The following is a 17,875-nucleotide window of genomic DNA, read 5'->3' as shown; positions in this document are numbered from 1 at the left end:
GGAAAATGGGGAGAGACTGCTAATTGGTGCTTTGTTTCTGATTTGGGTGATAAAAATGCTCTGGAATTAAACAGTGGACACAACATTGTGAATATACTGACAAACATTGAATTACATACTTTATTATTTTTATTATAATTAAAATGGTGAATTTTATGTTATATTAATTTTATGTCAGTGAACATTTAAATATTTTCATGAAAACCACAATAGAAAAAAATTAAGCATAATATTTCACTAGCTACATTTTTGAAGATATAACAAAACACAATCATCGTCAGAGTCTTTTTATTAAGATAAATCCAGTAAAATTTGTGCATTCACATATAATCAAAACTGCCCTTCTGAAATAAACATATGTATTTATTTTAAAAATGCAAATACAATTTCATTTTTCCCAAGCTAATAATAAAGTTATATTTGGGAAAGATAAGTTTAACTCTTAGCATTACATGAAAATAGTTCACCTTCTTTATAAAAGCATCCTAGAGAACAAGAACGTTGGATGCAACTCTTTTTTTGGGATCCCTCACTTTATGAAATTATCACATATATAAAAGAGTAAAATTAAAATTCAAAGATTTGACACATAACTTACACAACACGAAATTCACTCGCAAAGTTGAAAGCATATTTTTTCTATATATTCCACTACTATAATCACAAAATTTATAGATAAATGTTTCATGTTAGAAACTTTATGGCTAAAAATCAATATGAAGATGTTCTGAAATTAAATCAATGCTAAAGAAAGACTGTGTTTATAAAATTTTTGATAAAAATATTTATCTCTATTAACTTTACAACATGAAGGTACATGTTACCAAATTATGAAACTATATAGGGCAGTTTTAAACAATACTCTGCGGCTCCTCTATTTTTCCATCTTCTTCTTTGATCTCGTCTTTCTCTTTTCCTTCTTCTTCTTCTTCTTCATCTTCTTTCTCTATTCCAGCTTCTTCCTCATTTCCACCTTCATCTTCTTTTCCGTCTTCTCTCTCTTTTTCATCTTCTTTGACTTTTACATCTTTCTCCTCCTTTTCATCTCCTTTCTCTTTTCCATCTTCATTTGTTTTTCCATCTCCTGTTTCTTTTCTATCTTCTTCCTCTTTTTCACCTTCTCCTTTCTCTTTTCCATCTTCTCCATTTCCTTTTCCGTCTTCACCTTTTTTTCCATCTTCCTTCTCTTTTGCATCTTCCTCTTTTCCATCTTTTCCTTTCTCATTTCCATTTTTATCCTCTTTTCCATCTTCTTTCCCTTTTTCATCCTTGTCTTCTTTTCCAGCTTCCCCTTTCTCTTCTTTGTTTTTATCTTCTTCATCTTCTTTCTGATCTTCTTTTTCATTTTTTACTTCTGCTGCCACTGCTTCTTTCTTTTCTCCTCTCTTTTCTGTGGCATCTTCAATATTTTCTTCTTTTACTTCCACAATTTCTTTTTCAGAAGCTGATGCCTGTATGCATGGTGGAAAAAAAAAAAAAAACCAACAAGATTCTGTTAGTAAATTTAGAACCATTTCCCCTAAATATTTACACTGGATTACATCTATTTCACAGAAAGACTAATACTTCTTTTAAAGAAAGTAATTTTCCTGTGAAAGAAGCCTGCTAAATATCACATTATGAGAAAACATTCTAAGAAATGCGATTAACTAAAATATGTCCACAGAAATATCTACAAATAGATATTTGAAACAATAAACACAGAAACACTTATAAATAATTTTCATTTCAAATATGAAGCACAAAGTAAATACTTAAAGGATGACTTGTATTTATTCTATATCAGCAATTCTTAATGAGGACTATGCATGTAAACAAAATATAGTCCTTGGAAAAATAACATATTTTGTTTCTATAATAATGATATTTTTTTAATGTAAAAATTACTTGAAAAGTACTATACCAGATATTATAAGATAACTTACAAAAGATTTTCCATATTTGCATATGTTTGTTTTATAGATTTGGTGACTACATCCCATTTTCAGTGTTTTATTACAATACCTAAAAATGCTGTATGCATTAAATATGCAAAATAAGGTTAAAAACATTTATATAATGATTTGCTTTGCCATCTACAAAGGAAATAAAAGAATCATAAATTCTGGAAAAGGGATTTACAAATAGCCTGTGTGCTGATAAAATGAATAAAGATTGGCCTGTATTTAATGAGAAGGTGGTTATGTTAGTACTAAGTCATCATCATTGGCATTGTTCTAGTAGCAGCAATGCTAAGCCACTGCTCGCACTACTGGTCAATCTAAATTCTCATATTTTAAGTTAATTTTATTTTCCCCTTAGATACCATTATACTATTGAACCACGGCTCACTTAATTTTTTCCAACTTGTAAACTAAAAGGCAAATAGGATTTCTTTCAGTTGTACCCATTGTTAAACTTTCAAATAGATAAAACTGTTAACATTAGAAGATACCTCTGTAATTTTGGCTTCTCCATTTTTAGCATTTTCATTGTAGTCTTCTTCAAGAACTGCTTCTTGCTTGGTTTCAGCAACTGCTTGGGCACTTTTATCTATGTTTTCTTCCATCATATCACTTTTTGTCTTCATTTTCTGCCAAGCAATATAAAACAATAAAAGTAAATGTACAGTTTAACTGCTGTGTTGATTAAATGGTCACAATTATTTTACCAGCTATTGTAATAATTTATGCAAATGTTTTAAAGTATCACATATAAACCTGATATCAATAAAATTACCATATAATACCTTCATTGTAAGTTTCATTGTAAGCCTAAAACAGCATTAAAAATGCACAATGTTCCCTTGATACAAATAAAATAAACTTTAAGTTGAGTGATATAGATGAGAGGCAACCAGTTAGAATGCTGACTAGTTGCTGCCAAGGACAAACTGCTGGCATCAAGTTAGACTGATCAATTAATTCCTTCTGACCAGAGAGGGTCAGTTTATTTTTGTCAAGTCTAATGAATAAGGAACAGGGTTTTGTTGATGGTTAAGTCTCCATTGGTAATAATTAAGAGAAATGCTGTTAGTGAGAACATCAATTTAGATACAGTTTTAAAAGACCTTACGGTGATGTAAGTGTTTCAATCTTTGTATCTACAAGTTTGGAATGCCCTGATTCATGACGACTTTATCAAGAAAATTTTTTGCCTACCCGTGTATGTAATAGAAAGATCACTGGATTGAGGGGCCAGAAAACCTGTGTTTGAATTCTAGATCTGCCACTTACGTGATGTGATCTTGAGCAAAGGCATAAGCATCTTTGAGGCTGTTATTTTCAAATATAAAAAGAGACTAATACCACCCACCTCACAGGGATGTTATAAGGAGAAAATGAGAAAACACATGGGAAAAAAGCTTTAGAAACTGTAACTTATAATATAGATATAAGTTATTACTCTTTTAACACATGAGAAACAGCCAAGGAGGGTAAAGTCTATGGTTACATAGTATATGTTTTAGTCTAGCCCTTTTCTTTTCTTTTCTTTTCTTTTTTTCCTCCCCTCCCCTCCTCTCCCCTCCCCTCCCGTTCCTTTCCTTTCCTTTCCTTTTCTTTCTTTTCTTCTTTTCTCTTTTTTTTGAGACAGGGACTCCCTCTGTCGCCCAGGCTGGAGTGAGGCAACCTCTGCTCAATGCATCCTCCTCCTCCCAGGCTCAAGCAATCCTCCCACAACAGCCTCCCAAGCTGCTGGGACTACAGGCATGCCCGGCTAACTTTTGTATTTTCTGTGGTGACGGTGATTCACTATGTTGCCCAGGCTGGTCTCAAACTCCTGTGTTCAAGCAATCTGCCTACCTCGACCTTCCAAAGTACTCAGATGACAGGCGTAAGCCACCACGTCTGGACTTACTTTTCTTTTTAAAAGAAAACGCTGTATTTACTGTTTTAAAAACTTAAAAGTTGAATATTTAACCTGACATAATAGTGGACTTGAAAAGTAAAATGCAGAAAAAACACTTTCTTTTGTCACCATTAAATATATCAATTATTACTAAAACTTCAATTGCCCTAAGTTTAGCAATATTTTTTAACAAAGGATTTCATTTATGAGCATGATGACAGTTTATACTTTCTTCAACTACAAAGTGATAGGATTAGATGCTCTCTAATGTTTCTCATAGCTTTAACCTTTTATGATTTCAGGAATTCAACCAATATTCTTATGTATTAAGCAATTAACAGTAAACTAAATATTGAGATTGTATCTATTTCTACGTGCCTTTAGCCACAATACCAGAGTATATAAGTCTATACAAAATCAATTGTGTCCATTTGAAATTAACATATGCAAATACATCTCACATATATATTATGTAAATAATTATATATAATCTTATATATACTTTGCCAACTGTAAAATATTATCAAATGTTAGTTACTACTTTTATTACAAAGCACAACTTTGGGGTTACTACTGTTTTCACCTTTTGTTTTCCCAGGGAAACAGTATTGTCACTATATGATAGCAAAGGCATGTACATTTAATGGGCCTATCCAACTGAAATTGTTTTGTCTCTACCCAATGAAAATGTCAAAACACTGTGGACAATCACAAAACACGAGCAAATATTCCCCACCCAAGGAGTGTACATGTATCATATGAAAGAATATAATATATTACTAACAGAACAAAATATAAGCAAAGTAAAATGATCAGCTGTATGCCATTTCAAAAATTATTTTTTTTTTTAAAAAAAGCAAATTTATTTCAATATTCTAAGTTGAATATTTACCCTTGAACTTGATGTTCTTTTGGGCATTACCTCTGGTGTAAAGGGCACAAGCATCTGCATCAAGTTGTGGGAAAAGAAAAGGAAAAAAATCACATTTGAAGAAAGAACGTTAAAAATGAAATCCAACCTCTGACTTAAAATAAATGAGCATTAGAAAAAAAAAAAAAAACACATTTCCTTGGTGTGAAAATTTTTCTTAAAACTTCAAAAATAAATCGTGTATTGAATTTTTTAGGATTCCCTAAATTTTAAAATGACATTTCATAATACATGGGCTGCTTTTTGAAAAGATTACTTACAGCAGACAATCTGGCAGATCTTCTCTTTGGCTATAAGTTAAAAACAAAAATCTGTTAAGTGAATTATGGATACAAAAAGCTAGAATTACTTTTATTGAGGTCAAAATATTTGGTGTAACAATACATAAATATTGTCATTAAAGAAGCAATTGTGAATTTTGTTAGAAAATACAAGAGAAATACAAGTTTTGATTTTTCCTTCCTCTGAACACTTTATATACTAAAGAAAAAGTCCCAAATTATGCTTAAGTGGCTAGGCTAAATTAACACAGTAGCTAGTAACAAGGAGCACATTTAGAAATGAAAATATAGCCTTTTCTTGCCAAATGACAAAGCAATTATTTTGCTTAAAAGGAAGAAGTTCTCGCTACATCTGAACAAGCACAATAAGGTCTTAAATTCCAAGAAGCTTGCAGTTTTTAATACTTACTATATATATATTTTTTCACACTCAGTATATTTTTATTGTGCATTAATTAGATTAAAATTAATAATATGCATTGACCAAAACATTAATAAGGCCATAAAGGTAAACTGAGAGGTTTCTTTAATATAATTGTTGCACAACAATGATTCTCGCTTTGTAGGACATATAGAAGATGGCATACTCTAAGAGTTAGAACAATATACATTGAATACAATAACAAAGACTATATAGTACGTTAAGAAATGTTTCACATATGTGAACATTTAGAGCCTCAACTTTCTAAAATAAGCAACATGTAAGCCTGTAAAGTACACACACCAAAATGATAGTCTAACTCACAAAACACCCAAATAAAATATTAGCACATCTCTATGGTCAAGAATATTTCCTTAACATCATTTCTATTAAAAAAAAGTGCAAAAGCCTTTTCTTTTATTATGAATGGCAATGTAAAAAAAGTCCTCTCTTCCGAAATTCAGATATATATTTTTGAGAGAGCTCACTGGCATACCATATTGGTACTCATATTGTACAAATATACCAACCAGCATCTATTTTTTAGCTGCTTATGTGTGTCAAGTTTATAAAACGAGTGGTTTTTTCCTAATAGATGCTAAGACTAAAGAAACTCACCTCCTGCCTCATATCACCTTGACCTGCAGCCTACACAGAGGAGAAAACCACACAGAAATAAGGTCATTGATAGAAACACATAAATCAGAAAACACTGCCTGCGGATTACAAATTTCAATATAATTGCTTATTACTTTCTCCTGGGTTCCTGCTCAAGTAGACACGTGTTGTTTCTTAGGAACCACGCTACATACTGCTGTTTTACTAATGTGCGCCAAGATGCAACTGCATGCACAAGACATACTTTAACACAATTGATAGTTAATTTCATCCTTTTGTGTAAATTGCATCTCCTGAAAGTAAACCTTTGTAATTTTGAAATCCACCTGCTTTAGATAATGTAAAAGCCAAAAATGTGGGGGTGGGTCAAATGAAGGCGGAGCTTCATGCAATTTCCCTTTCTTGCCTTATGTTTGCCATGCAATTGTACCTATCTTAACCTCTCCACTGACTCTGGACTATTCTTTCCAAGTTTTGCATGCAAGAATTACAGCCACCACAGTGTTTTGTGGGGTAGACCTCTTTGCTACAAAGTCAATGCTTTATTCTAAGACATTGACCGCCGATTTAAAAACTTCCCGCCACTACCTGCTTTAAGGTTGCTGTCAGCTCTGCAAAACAGAAAGACCTACTGCACAAGTATAGAAAAGCACAGTGGCGGGAATCTCAGGAAGGGGGGATGGTGATTAGAAACAGTTGCTTTCCATATCTGAGCAGCCCTTTAGCCTGAGAATTATCAAGCTATTGCACGATTCATACAATCACAGAGCACGGGGGAATTTCAGTATTATTTCTATGTTTTAGGAATAAGGAAGGTGGACTTGTTTATAGGAATAATCCAGAAACAATCATAATGTCTTAAGTTAGCACAGTGTTTTACGGTTTTACCAAGCAATGAAACAGCGTTCGATTTCACTTCTAGGAGACTAAGAAAAAACCAAACCAAACCAAACAACAACCAAAAAAAACGCCGAGCGTGAACTTGTTTCCTGTCTGAAAGGAACCAGGAATTGTGAAGTGAGGGTTTGCAGAAGACCTGTGGAGCTCGAAAGGCTCAGATCAATTCTGCATTACTAAAGTCAACAAATTCATGCTACCCCAACATCGGCAAGTTTATCCGACGCTGTTTCCTTATAATCTTCCCATCTTTAGCTAAAGAGCTAGGGAAGGTCCAGCTTTCTCACCCCTGAAGTTTTTAATTACAGCGGTGAATCTCTGTTCTCTAGGACAGTTTGAAGTCTGCGCCGCCTAATGGCACAGGATTACCATTGCATAGCCATCTGGCCTGACAAGAAGTGGAGGAGGAGGGAAGAAAAAAAAAAAAGAAAAAAGAAAACGGGAAGAACAAAGGCAAATACAGGAGAAAGCCATGGCTTTCGTTCCCCAGACGGGACGGTTCCCCAAGAAAAGCCGGTGGCAGAGGAGGATACTGAAGTGTGGTTGGGAGAAGTATTCTCCAATAGGGTAAGCGGAGGAAGGGGGTTGGGGTAGGAAGCGACAGCACAGCGCTATGGCTGTTTGTAATTCAGCATGGAGACACCTTTCAAGAGATTCTCCCCTTAAACAAAACACTCCAAAAGTGAACTACCAGTTGCATGCAACACCATCCTAAATCTTACACCGACTGCTCTTTGCCCTTCTCCCCCTTTCCGTTTCATTACATCACAAAATGGAAGAAGCCAAAAAGCTTTAAAAAAAAAAAAAAAAAAAACCCAAACAAACAAATAAATAAATTCTTCCTATTAGGAAATAGGTAACTCAGCAGCTAATTCCCCGTCTGTCTTTCCATCTCACTTACCTTTCTTTTGGGCATTGTTGTAGCTCTCTATAGGAGATCTTAGTCAGCAGAAAAAAAGCCGAAGGCAGTCACTGCCTGACTGCTCCAAGAGCAAATGAGTTTTCAATGAACTAATTGCAGCACGACCTGTACTCTCCTCTAAAAAAAAAAAAAAAAAAAAAAAAAAAAAATCCCTCGTTATTGGCAACATTAAACACGCCAAGACGCAACCAAACTACGTGAATGGTTAACCGGAGTGGGAGCCACATTGGAGTGACAGGCTCTCAGGCCAATAAAGAGAGGCAGCCGGCTTTGAGGGGTGTGGCCCGCGAACTTGCCCGAAGCCCTCGTTCCCTGTCGGCTCCAACCGCTGGTGTAGTGGAGGAGCACGCGAACTTAGCAAGGGCTAAGCGATCAGGAATAAGAACGGCAGGAAAGCCAGAGCTGCCTTGATCATTTTTTTTTTTTTTTTTTCTTTTATGTTATAATGACAGACGAAAGCCACAACAGTTGCTTTCTTCACAGTCTCCAAACCCGCCACCCTTCCCTATTCCTAGCGGGGAAAGTGCTTTTAAGACCAGTTGAGTCTGGGCTCCGGTCTTTCCCTGCCACCTTGGGCGGGATGGTGTTGAACCGACAGGAACATTCATTCAGAAAGTGCAAAAGAGTGGAGATGTTTCTCTGGTGTGGGAACATCACCCCAAAGCAGAACTGTGGTGCTGGCAAGGAGAGGGTGCCAAAATGGCGTGTTTTCCGCAGGTGGAGAGTAGCGACAAAACTGGGAGCTATACCGTTATCCCACTTGGAGCGGGTATACGAAGAATTCAGTGGGACTCCGAGGGAAATGTGTAATAGCAGAGGTCTATCCAAAGGAAAAGCCCTGAGAATAGATTTTTAATCTGAAGGTTGCATTTAGTGAAAGGACTCAAGAAGGTGCTATCCACGAAAGTATTTAGGACTCAGAACCTAGACTAGCATAAGGCGATTGAGGTACTCACCTCAGGCACAAAATTTAAGCTTGTGACAAAAACCCAGGAGACTAGGATGAGGCGAGTGAGGTGAGTCACGCAAGTGTAGGGTAGGATCCTGTCTTTATTTAAATTTTTGAAAAGACTTAAAATCATGGACTTTTTTGCAAGAATTTTGATATTTAAAAAGATTGTCTAAAAATATTAAGTATCTTCATTACTGAGTTTCTAGGCGGCCCTTTAAAATTTTTGCCAAAGGAGAATGTCTCCACAGCGTCACTCTAATCCCAGCCATATTTAGGTGACTTTCGACTGTAAGAGAGGCTTATAGGTGCCTTTCAGTGTCAGTTTCTGAGACCTAAAGGTTTCAGGGTTGAGGTGGAGATTGATGAATAAATTACTTTGGAATAAATATGATTAAAATAGAGGATCTAATTCCCCACCGCCCTTTCTCAGAGGCGCCTTGATGTGGTTGTGTATAAAAGTGCTCCCAAACAACAACGCAAATCCTTATCCTGGAGGGTTAATCAAAAAAGAAAGTTAACCTTTTGAACAGTTACTTTAGGAAGAATTCATTTGTGTTCATGTAGGTTAAAAAATTTGGAAAAATTAGTTTAAGAGATAAACACTATATCTGCTACCGAGTGCCAAACCATCCCTTCAAGCAAAAATACAGCCTAACAGAATAACCATTATAATTATATTTACTATTGTTTTATTATATTATTTTTATTTTGTTATATTTTTATATTATTATTATTATTATTATTATTATTATTATTATTGCCCATTCTTCCCCAGCACTGATAGTGTGGAATTAAATAGATCAGGTAGAATAAGCCTGCGTGACTGCTGCTCAGTTTCCTTCCCCCAACTTCATACTGCATTCTAATTCAAGTAAGTAAATCAGAAAGACATTTAAATTGCTTCCTTGGTCCATAGTTATTGGGATAATCCCTAGACGTTCCTGATGTCACATTTTGCCCTTATGATAAAAGTATTCCTGGGTGAACCTAGATATGTTTCAATCATTTTATTCTCCAACAGTTAGAAGATAAGCATAAAAATTGATTTTAATATAAGGATTGCCTCATAAGGATAAGGAGAAAAATGAAGGGAATGAAAATTTGTCAGCCGTGGAATGCATCCCTTCAACAAATTCTTATTTAGCATTATTTTGTGAGTCGGATTTTGTTTTTGTAGACTAGCTTATGAAAATGCGAAACCCTGTAGCACGCAAAGTTGCATTACACAGCTTCTGTCTTTAAGGAATTTTATAATTTTGTAGGATTGAGCAAACAGATGCATACCTATTTACAAATCAAAGCTGATTGTATTATCTGAATGGTGCAATCTAAATTCAATAATAAAACAGGAGGGAAGGATCTTTTAGGACTAAGGTAATTTGGCAAAGGGTTTGATTGAGGAAGTGGAATTTGGCTTGCCTGTGAACAGTTCGGTAGACTGTTACATTATAGCAAATGCAGAGGCAGGAAAAGTTTGTACTTGTTCAGGGAACATAGTGCCTAGTCCAAGTGGGTTGAAACAAATTATCTTGAGGAGCCTTGGAAGGTAAAGCTTAGAGATTTGAAGAAAAGCAAAATGTGCAGATCAGTGAGCTCTAAAACTCCTCTTAAATTTGTCAGCAATTTTTTTTTTTTTTTTTGGCTGGGTTTTCCTTCTTGAAGGCTAACGTGTTGCAACTGTGATTTATATCTTATTAAACTGAAAAAATAGTCATGCATGCAAAAGAACATCTTCTAAGTGTGAAACATCCTTCTGTTTCTTGACCCCAATCCCCCATCTCCTCATGTTCTTCCTTCTAACCATTAACCAGAGCGGTCCTTTACATTAGCAAACCTGTTCAGGCGCTTTGCCTTTGCAGTATTATTACCTCTGACTTGAGCCCCATATATCTTCACCTATCAAATGTTTACGAAACTGTTTAGACCCAATCCAAATATCACCTCTTTGACAAAAGCCTTCTTCACATTTTAGCCCTAAGAAATTCTTCCCTCCTGTTATACTATGCAATTTAGATTGTACCACTCATATGACACAAGCAAGCTTGATTTTTCCTTTTTTTCCCAACCACTCCATCAAACTTCTTCAAATTGGGTCAAACTTGTATATATTTATTTCCTTTTGCCTAAATATTTACTCAGCATATCACACTCTACATACGTTCTGTAGAATTTACTACTTTTACAATATATTTTTCTAAAATTGATAAATTATTGCAGAGTAAAAAGGTTATTTTTGTGTAATTGTCAAAGTGAGACTTTTTACTGGACTATTCTTTTCTAAAATTACGTTGGCTTGTTTCTCTTTTTATTAATGACTAGGAAAATTGATTGCCAGAATTCCCTTATTTTACCCGGCTACTAAGCATGCCTACTACCGCTCCCAAAATTTACAGGAACTGTAACATGTCCATTTAGTAACCAGTTGAAAATGACACAGGAAGATATGAAAATCTACAGATTAAAGACATTAACATTAAAATACTTTGAGACAGAGAATCCAAAAGAAAATATTATGTATTTATGAGAAAAGAAATGCTAGACAGCCAAGATAAAACAGGTCTTCAAATATTCTGTATATTCATAGTTTAAAATTATATATATATATGATTAATTAAAAGCATTCTAGATACACTACTTTGCATGCAAAGGGGTCTCAAAAATACTGATTGACTAGTAAGAAAAATTTTATTTTCTCTGTTAAAATATCTCTAATTTTGATCTCATGCAACACCATTATTATTCCGTTGTATTTTAATAAAATAAAAAATTGGAAAACTATTTACTGTTGTCAGCAAATAATGCAAGACTTCTAGCATATTATTAAAACACAGTGTTTTAGATATTTTTGTTGGTATTTTCAGAGGGTAAAATAAATACAAATCTACAGTGAGCCAAATACATCAATGCACTTATTTCTGAGCCTTGTTTAAGATTGATATGAAAAATTTATTTGGATTGATGATGCCACTTAGCTGAGATTGACTCAGGAAAAACTATAATTCTGGTGACCCAAATCTTCCTATGCCCTATGTTTATTTGCAGCAGACCCAGGACTAATAAAATACTGAATTAAAGAGTGGCCATTGATATGACAGCTAGATTATTTTTCCAGTGGTAAAAATAAATTGAGCGGCTTTGTAGGGGTAGAAGGCATATAATGCATTTTATGTTTCTATTTGTAAAATTTCTACCAACTTTTAAAGTAACAATTTAAAAGAATGCTATTTTTAGGCTTTCAGACATTCAAGTTTAGAGGATACTGATAGAGATTTTCTAGTTTCAATACCCTTGGAATAAGCACAAGTCCAGAGAGCTTAAATGACTTGCCAAAGATCATCTATTAAAATTTAAGCAGTTGGCCTGGTGCAGTGGCTCACCCTGTAATCCCAGCTCTTTGGGACGCCGAGGTGGGCGGATCACCTGAGGTCAGGAGTTCGAGGTCAACATGGCCAACAGGGTGAAACCCCATCTCTACCAAAAATACAAAAATTAGCCGGGCGTGGTGGTGGATGCCTGTAATCCCAGCTACTCGGGAGACTGAGGCAGAAGAATCACTTGAACCTGGGAGACAGAGGTTGCAATGAGCCGAGACTGCGCCATTGCACTCCAGCCTGGGTGACAGAGCGAGACTAAGTCTCAAAATAAATAAATAAATAAATAAAAAATAAAAAAAAAATAGATAAATAAAAATAAATAATCAGGCAGTTTTTTTCACTTCTTTACTATAAATTTTATCTATGGTTGTGATATCAGCAATTATACAATTTATACAGAAATGTTAATGATTAAATGATACATCTGGTAAACACGAGTTCTGTTCTATCTCAATGACCTTAAAACTCAAGAAGAAACTCTGACTGTCAACCTACTTCGGATATATCTTTTTACTGATTCATTGGATCCTCACTCATCTGTGATCTTAAACTTGTATTCTCTAGTCAGTTTTCTATACCTCAAGAAGTAGAAAATTCAGAAGAGAGAAACTACTTTTTACCTTATTCCTTTATTTGTTTTTTGGTCTAAGGTAAGTCTAGTGAATGTGAGTTTTTAATCTTGAACATCCAAATGCTTGCCCATGTTTTCTTCTTTCCCTTGCCAGAAGAGAGGTTTTCAGATAAAATTGCAGATGAGATTAATTATCGGTTAAAAGTTATTTGAAGATTTCTAACATCCAGTAGGTATTTGAAGATTTCTAACATCCAGTAGGTGTCATCATTTAACTGAAAAGAATTTCAAATTTTCTTACTTTATAAGATTTCTGCTTCCCTTAAATTTATTTATAATACATATTTATTGTTTAAAATTAAAAGATTAATTGTATATATTAAGATGTACAACATGATGTTTTGATATACATATAATGAAACAATTACTACGGTCAAGCAAGTCAACACATTCAACAACAAAAAAATTATTGTTTTGTGGTAAGAGCACCTAATATCTACTCTCTTAGAAAAATTCTAGGGTATTTACTAAATCCTATCTATTGAACTTAATTTATACTATTGGTACTATGTTTTTGTGTGAAATATGAGACATTTAAAATCTTAATATGTTTGGAATATTTAACCTTCATCCTCATCTTATAGAAGCACAGATATTAATTCATAGCTTATAAAATATGAAAACATAGATTGTGACACTTCTGAAGTTGTGCGGCTATTGTGGCACATTGAAAAAATGACATCTTTAGTTTAAAGCAATTATATTTTCACTTTATTTATTTTAATTGGCCTTAATGCTCAGGCTTTTTCTCCTTAGAAAGTTCATGAATGCTGTTTATTCTTATAAAAAGAAATGAAATAAGAATTCAAGAATTGATAAATGCCCCATGCTGCCTATATGAGACAAGAGCCTATTTTCAAGAATAGATCAGTTTTCGGTGTAGTCCAACTGTTCACTAGTGAGGGTTGATTAGAAATAACCACCCTTCATGAGAGAATAGTGGCGACCTGTCAAATAGGTTGTGTGTTAGAAACCAACGTCTTTATTAAGAAAAATATTCAATTTAGTAAACTGATGTCATTTTAACCAAAAGTTAAAGTTAAATGTGATTTTTTAGATGCCTGTAGCAATTGATTTTCTTCAGTTTGTGTTATGCTAGGATTTGTTTTTCCTTTTCCTGTTTTGGGCTTTATATATATATATGTGTATATATATATACACACACACACATATATGTGTGTGTGTGTGCGCTCTTACCTTCTAAGGACATGGTGACATTCTATTATTTACTTGTTTTTCAAAGACTCATTCTTTTTTGTTTATTTCTATCCTTTTTAAATTCAGTCTATGCTCACTTCCTTTGTTAAACAATAGCTGACATGCTTCAATCATTTACCACCTACTCAGAACCTTAAAAAATTATATTTTATATTGAAATGAGTAATCATTCAAGCAAATGGACATGCTCAATTCTCACAAATTTTAATGACAATAGTACAAATCCACATTTACATATTTTCATTATTTCCAATAAACTAAGCATATCTTTGGAACTCCTTCCCTTGGTTTCAGGGTTAAATTGCCTAAGTGGAAATAAGATAATATTTTTAAAAATATGCTCTCTAAATAGTTTATTTGTTGGAATATATATTGTTTAGTCTACTTCATATACAGACACATGATCAATTCAGGTTTAAGGGAAAATATAATTACTCCTTCAGTTTCCTACTTGTTTTTATGTTGTAGTTTACTTCTAAATTTATTGTAAGATGGGATACTATTTAGCACTTAATTTCTTCTGAATAAGGCCCACACTGGAGATAAAAAAGGTAATAAAATATATGGTTCATGCTTTTTTGGTTTGTGAGATGGGTTTTGCTCTGAAAAATATTATTATTTGTATAGCTCTTGAAAACAGAAACATTGTTTTGTGAGTTTATGCTAATTTTTGTCTATAAAAGGTAGCATTCTATTATATTTGGTTATCTTAATTTCATCTTTAAAATAACCGTGGTAGGATTAATTTCTTGAATATTAATTTTTTGTTTACATTTTAAGAGCTTACTCAAGTCTTCGTTTCTTCCAGTCAGCCAATTGCTACTGACTATTTGAGAATTACATTGGCTAGGTTCTTGGAATTTGTGGAACTTGTTTATCAGAGAAGAGACTCCAAAGAGTAGGAGAGAGAAAAAGAGCCATACTGAAGGAACTTTGAACTTTCCAGAAAGCAGAGGAGGTGACATGATGTGTGACGGAAAAGAGTACTTATTTGCACATAGTGTCCCAGACTATAAAGTGGCTGTGGGACGCCAAATCAGAAAATAGGAATAGTGGAAGAGGGTCATCTCTGAGAATGATTGGGAAAGAAGTACTTCAGAGACAGGTGGCAAGAACTGGCACTGGAGAGCAGCACCAATTTACACTCTGACCAACACAGAAGCATGCTCATTTTGATTACCTTGAGCAGCATTTAGTATCTGAAAAAGTATTCGTTTTTAAAAATTGAATAGGTTGAAATAGGTTTTTTGATTTGCATATCTTTAATTACGGGTGAAGCTGATCATCTTTTCATATGTTTGATGACCATTTGTATTTCCTGTCTGTGAATTTTTCGACCATATCCTTTCTTTTTCTACTGGATTTTCTCTTTCATTTTTTCAGCTTTTAATAGTGGTATTTTTTTCTAGAGAGAAGACTTAAGCTTTTATGTAGTCTTATCATTTTCCGTTGTTACTTCTCGTTGTGTTTTCCTTTAGAAGAATTTCCCTATTCCAAAGGTATAAACAAATCCATTTACACTTCTCTTTATAAAGTATATCATTTCACTTTTTATAGTTAAATATTTGTTCAGTCCTCTGGAATTTATTTTGGTTTCAGGAGTGGTGGATACAGCTTTATATTTTTTGAAAATATAAGCCAGTATCTCGGCAGCATAGAACTTACCATCTTCAGGTAAGGAAGTTGAGCATAGAGCAGTTAAACAACTCACCTAAAGTTTCTAAGTAAGTTATTAGCAAAGTTGAGACTAGAAATCTGGTCTCCTACTTAAACTTTTGGTCTGTAATTTTTCCAACAAAGTACACTGACTCATTGTCACCTTCTCTACTTAATTAAGTACTTTCCTGGCTTGACAGCATTCTGAGTTACTCTAACCCAGTAGAAATTAGATGAAAAAAGCTTTTACATTTAAACAATTATCTCCTTGCTACCAGGAAAGTGTGAATTAGAAAATGATTTATTTCCTTGTATAGCGAAGATTTATACCAGGAACTTTGGAGAGAGAGAGACCAGGTGTGCTTTAGACCGGTAGTTGGTATAAGTCTGGAAGGTAATGATCATAATGCTATCATGAGAGAGGGTTGGGGTAGGAATGGTAACAAAGTAAGAGGGGAGAACTGGACTTCTTTATATTTTTCCCTTAGGCCAGATGTCACAGAATTACTACTTGTACATAATTACTAATATATGCTTTAAATTAGTAATAACAGCTTCCACTATGTATAAGGTACTTTGTTAGGCTTTATATGAATTATCTCTGGTCCTAAGTTTACAGATGATAAAGCTAGTAATTGTTGAGTAAGAATTCAAACTCAGAGCAGTTTGATTCCAGAGCCTCTGCTCTCTTAATTAAATTTCAGTTCTTTCAACCTTTATTTTTTTCAGTGATTCTGCTTTTGAATCTTAGTTCAGAAATCCATTATTTATAAGAAAACTCATCATATAAAATTTTGCTAATGCAATTAATCTGATAGAGAATTAATTATGCTTGGTTTCCTGTCTCGTGGTTTTAAATTTTCAGTTCTCCCTGAGATACCCTGCCATTGTGCCTCCAACTGAGAAATAGCTACTAGATCAATGCTTGTAGAACGTAATTATTCTGACCACAGTTGTAATTCATATGCATTAATTCCACAAATATTAATTGAGCACTACAAGGGTCCAACCTCTGTATCAGGCACTAAGGATACAAAGATTTGACTCTACTTCTTGAGAGGCTCACACTCTAATAAAAATAACCGTGCTTATAAAAATTACACTGTAATCTGAAATGTGATATAAACGAGGTATGTGAAACATAGTATGGGGACCAGAGGAAGAACCAACTAACACAGTCTGAAAGTTGGGTCAGGAAAGGACTTACTGAGGAGGCAAAGACAAACAACAGAGATGGATGAGCATTTTAAGTAAAGGAATTAATAATAATACCATAATTTTTACCCATCCTCAAAAAGTAATATTTTTGAGAACACAGATTTTGTGTGCTAAGTATATTTTTCTTAATACACAGGAAAACAAATACGTAACTATTAAAACATTTGCCAGTGTGTCCCCACAAATTTTCTTGTGGACCACCAGTGGTAGTGTATCCACACATTGAGAAGCATTGCTCTATTAGTAATACTGGCATCGTTCCCAGGGCTCAGTGCAGCTGTGTGGGTTTTTTATATAACTGGACATTTGCTGTCCATGTAGGCTATGCCTTTCTTAAGCAGTGGTGAATGGATGACATTTTGTTTTTCTTTCTTGACTACAGAGAAGTGGAACACTGCATTGAGTATAGTTAGGTGAACTCCTGCAAAGGAACTGTGTGGGGATTGAAAAGGACTTTATGAGTATCCAGAATGAATAGAAAATATGACCTTGCAGCTTCCATTTTAGGCAAACAAGGGCAAATATGAATCTTCCAGCTGATCTGTGGGATAATTTAGCCTCCTTGCTTAAGATGTTGACTAGACAAGACTGGCGAACATATGGCATATATACCATCACGTGTATGTCACATAATTTCACTGACATATGAAAAATTAAAATTATTTACCTTTATCCCTTCATATTAAAAACTCTCAATAAACTATGTATTGAAGGAACTTACCTCAAAGAATAAGAAACATATATGATAAACCCACAGCCCACATCACACTGAATGAACAAAAGCTGGAATTATTCCCCTTGAAAACTGGCACAAGACAAAGATGCCCCATCTCACCACTCCTATTCAACATAGTGTTAGAAGTTCTGGCCAAGGCAATCAGGCAAGAGAAAGAAATAAAGGGCATTGAAATAGGAAGAGAGGAAGTCA

General features: G+C 34.2%; 1 protein-coding gene across 4 annotated transcripts in view; it reads right to left on the bottom strand.

Annotated features, from left to right (window-relative positions):
- Positions 1 to 271: 271 nt before the first annotated feature.
- The window catches only part of HMGN5 (high mobility group nucleosome binding domain 5), an 87,266-nt gene continuing 69,662 nt past the window's right edge, over positions 272 to 17,875 (bottom strand). Inside the window, exons 2-7 of one of the 4 annotated variants that reach the window (XM_007992164.3) lie at positions 7,878 to 8,015; positions 6,080 to 6,109; positions 5,020 to 5,049; positions 4,721 to 4,774; positions 2,435 to 2,572; positions 272 to 1,451 (exon numbers count right to left, since the gene is read on the bottom strand). In XM_007992164.3, the coding sequence (XP_007990355.3) occupies positions 852 to 1,451; positions 2,435 to 2,572; positions 4,721 to 4,774; positions 5,020 to 5,049; positions 6,080 to 6,109; positions 7,878 to 7,892 (867 nt within the window). In that variant the 5' untranslated portion in view covers positions 7,893 to 8,015 and the 3' untranslated portion in view covers positions 272 to 851. The remainder of the gene's footprint in view (positions 1,452 to 2,434; positions 2,573 to 4,720; positions 4,775 to 5,019; positions 5,050 to 6,079; positions 6,110 to 7,877; positions 8,016 to 17,875) is intronic. The other 3 variants (XM_073013550.1, XM_073013551.1, XM_073013552.1) reach the window with 3 other exon arrangements.

The sequence above is a fragment of the Chlorocebus sabaeus genome, chromosome X, assembly GCF_047675955.1.
Source record: "Chlorocebus sabaeus isolate Y175 chromosome X, mChlSab1.0.hap1, whole genome shotgun sequence".
Classification (NCBI taxonomy): Eukaryota; Metazoa; Chordata; class Mammalia; order Primates; family Cercopithecidae; genus Chlorocebus; species Chlorocebus sabaeus.
Note: the sequence above shows the minus strand (reverse complement) of the source record. Positions and strands in the feature narration are given on the sequence as shown.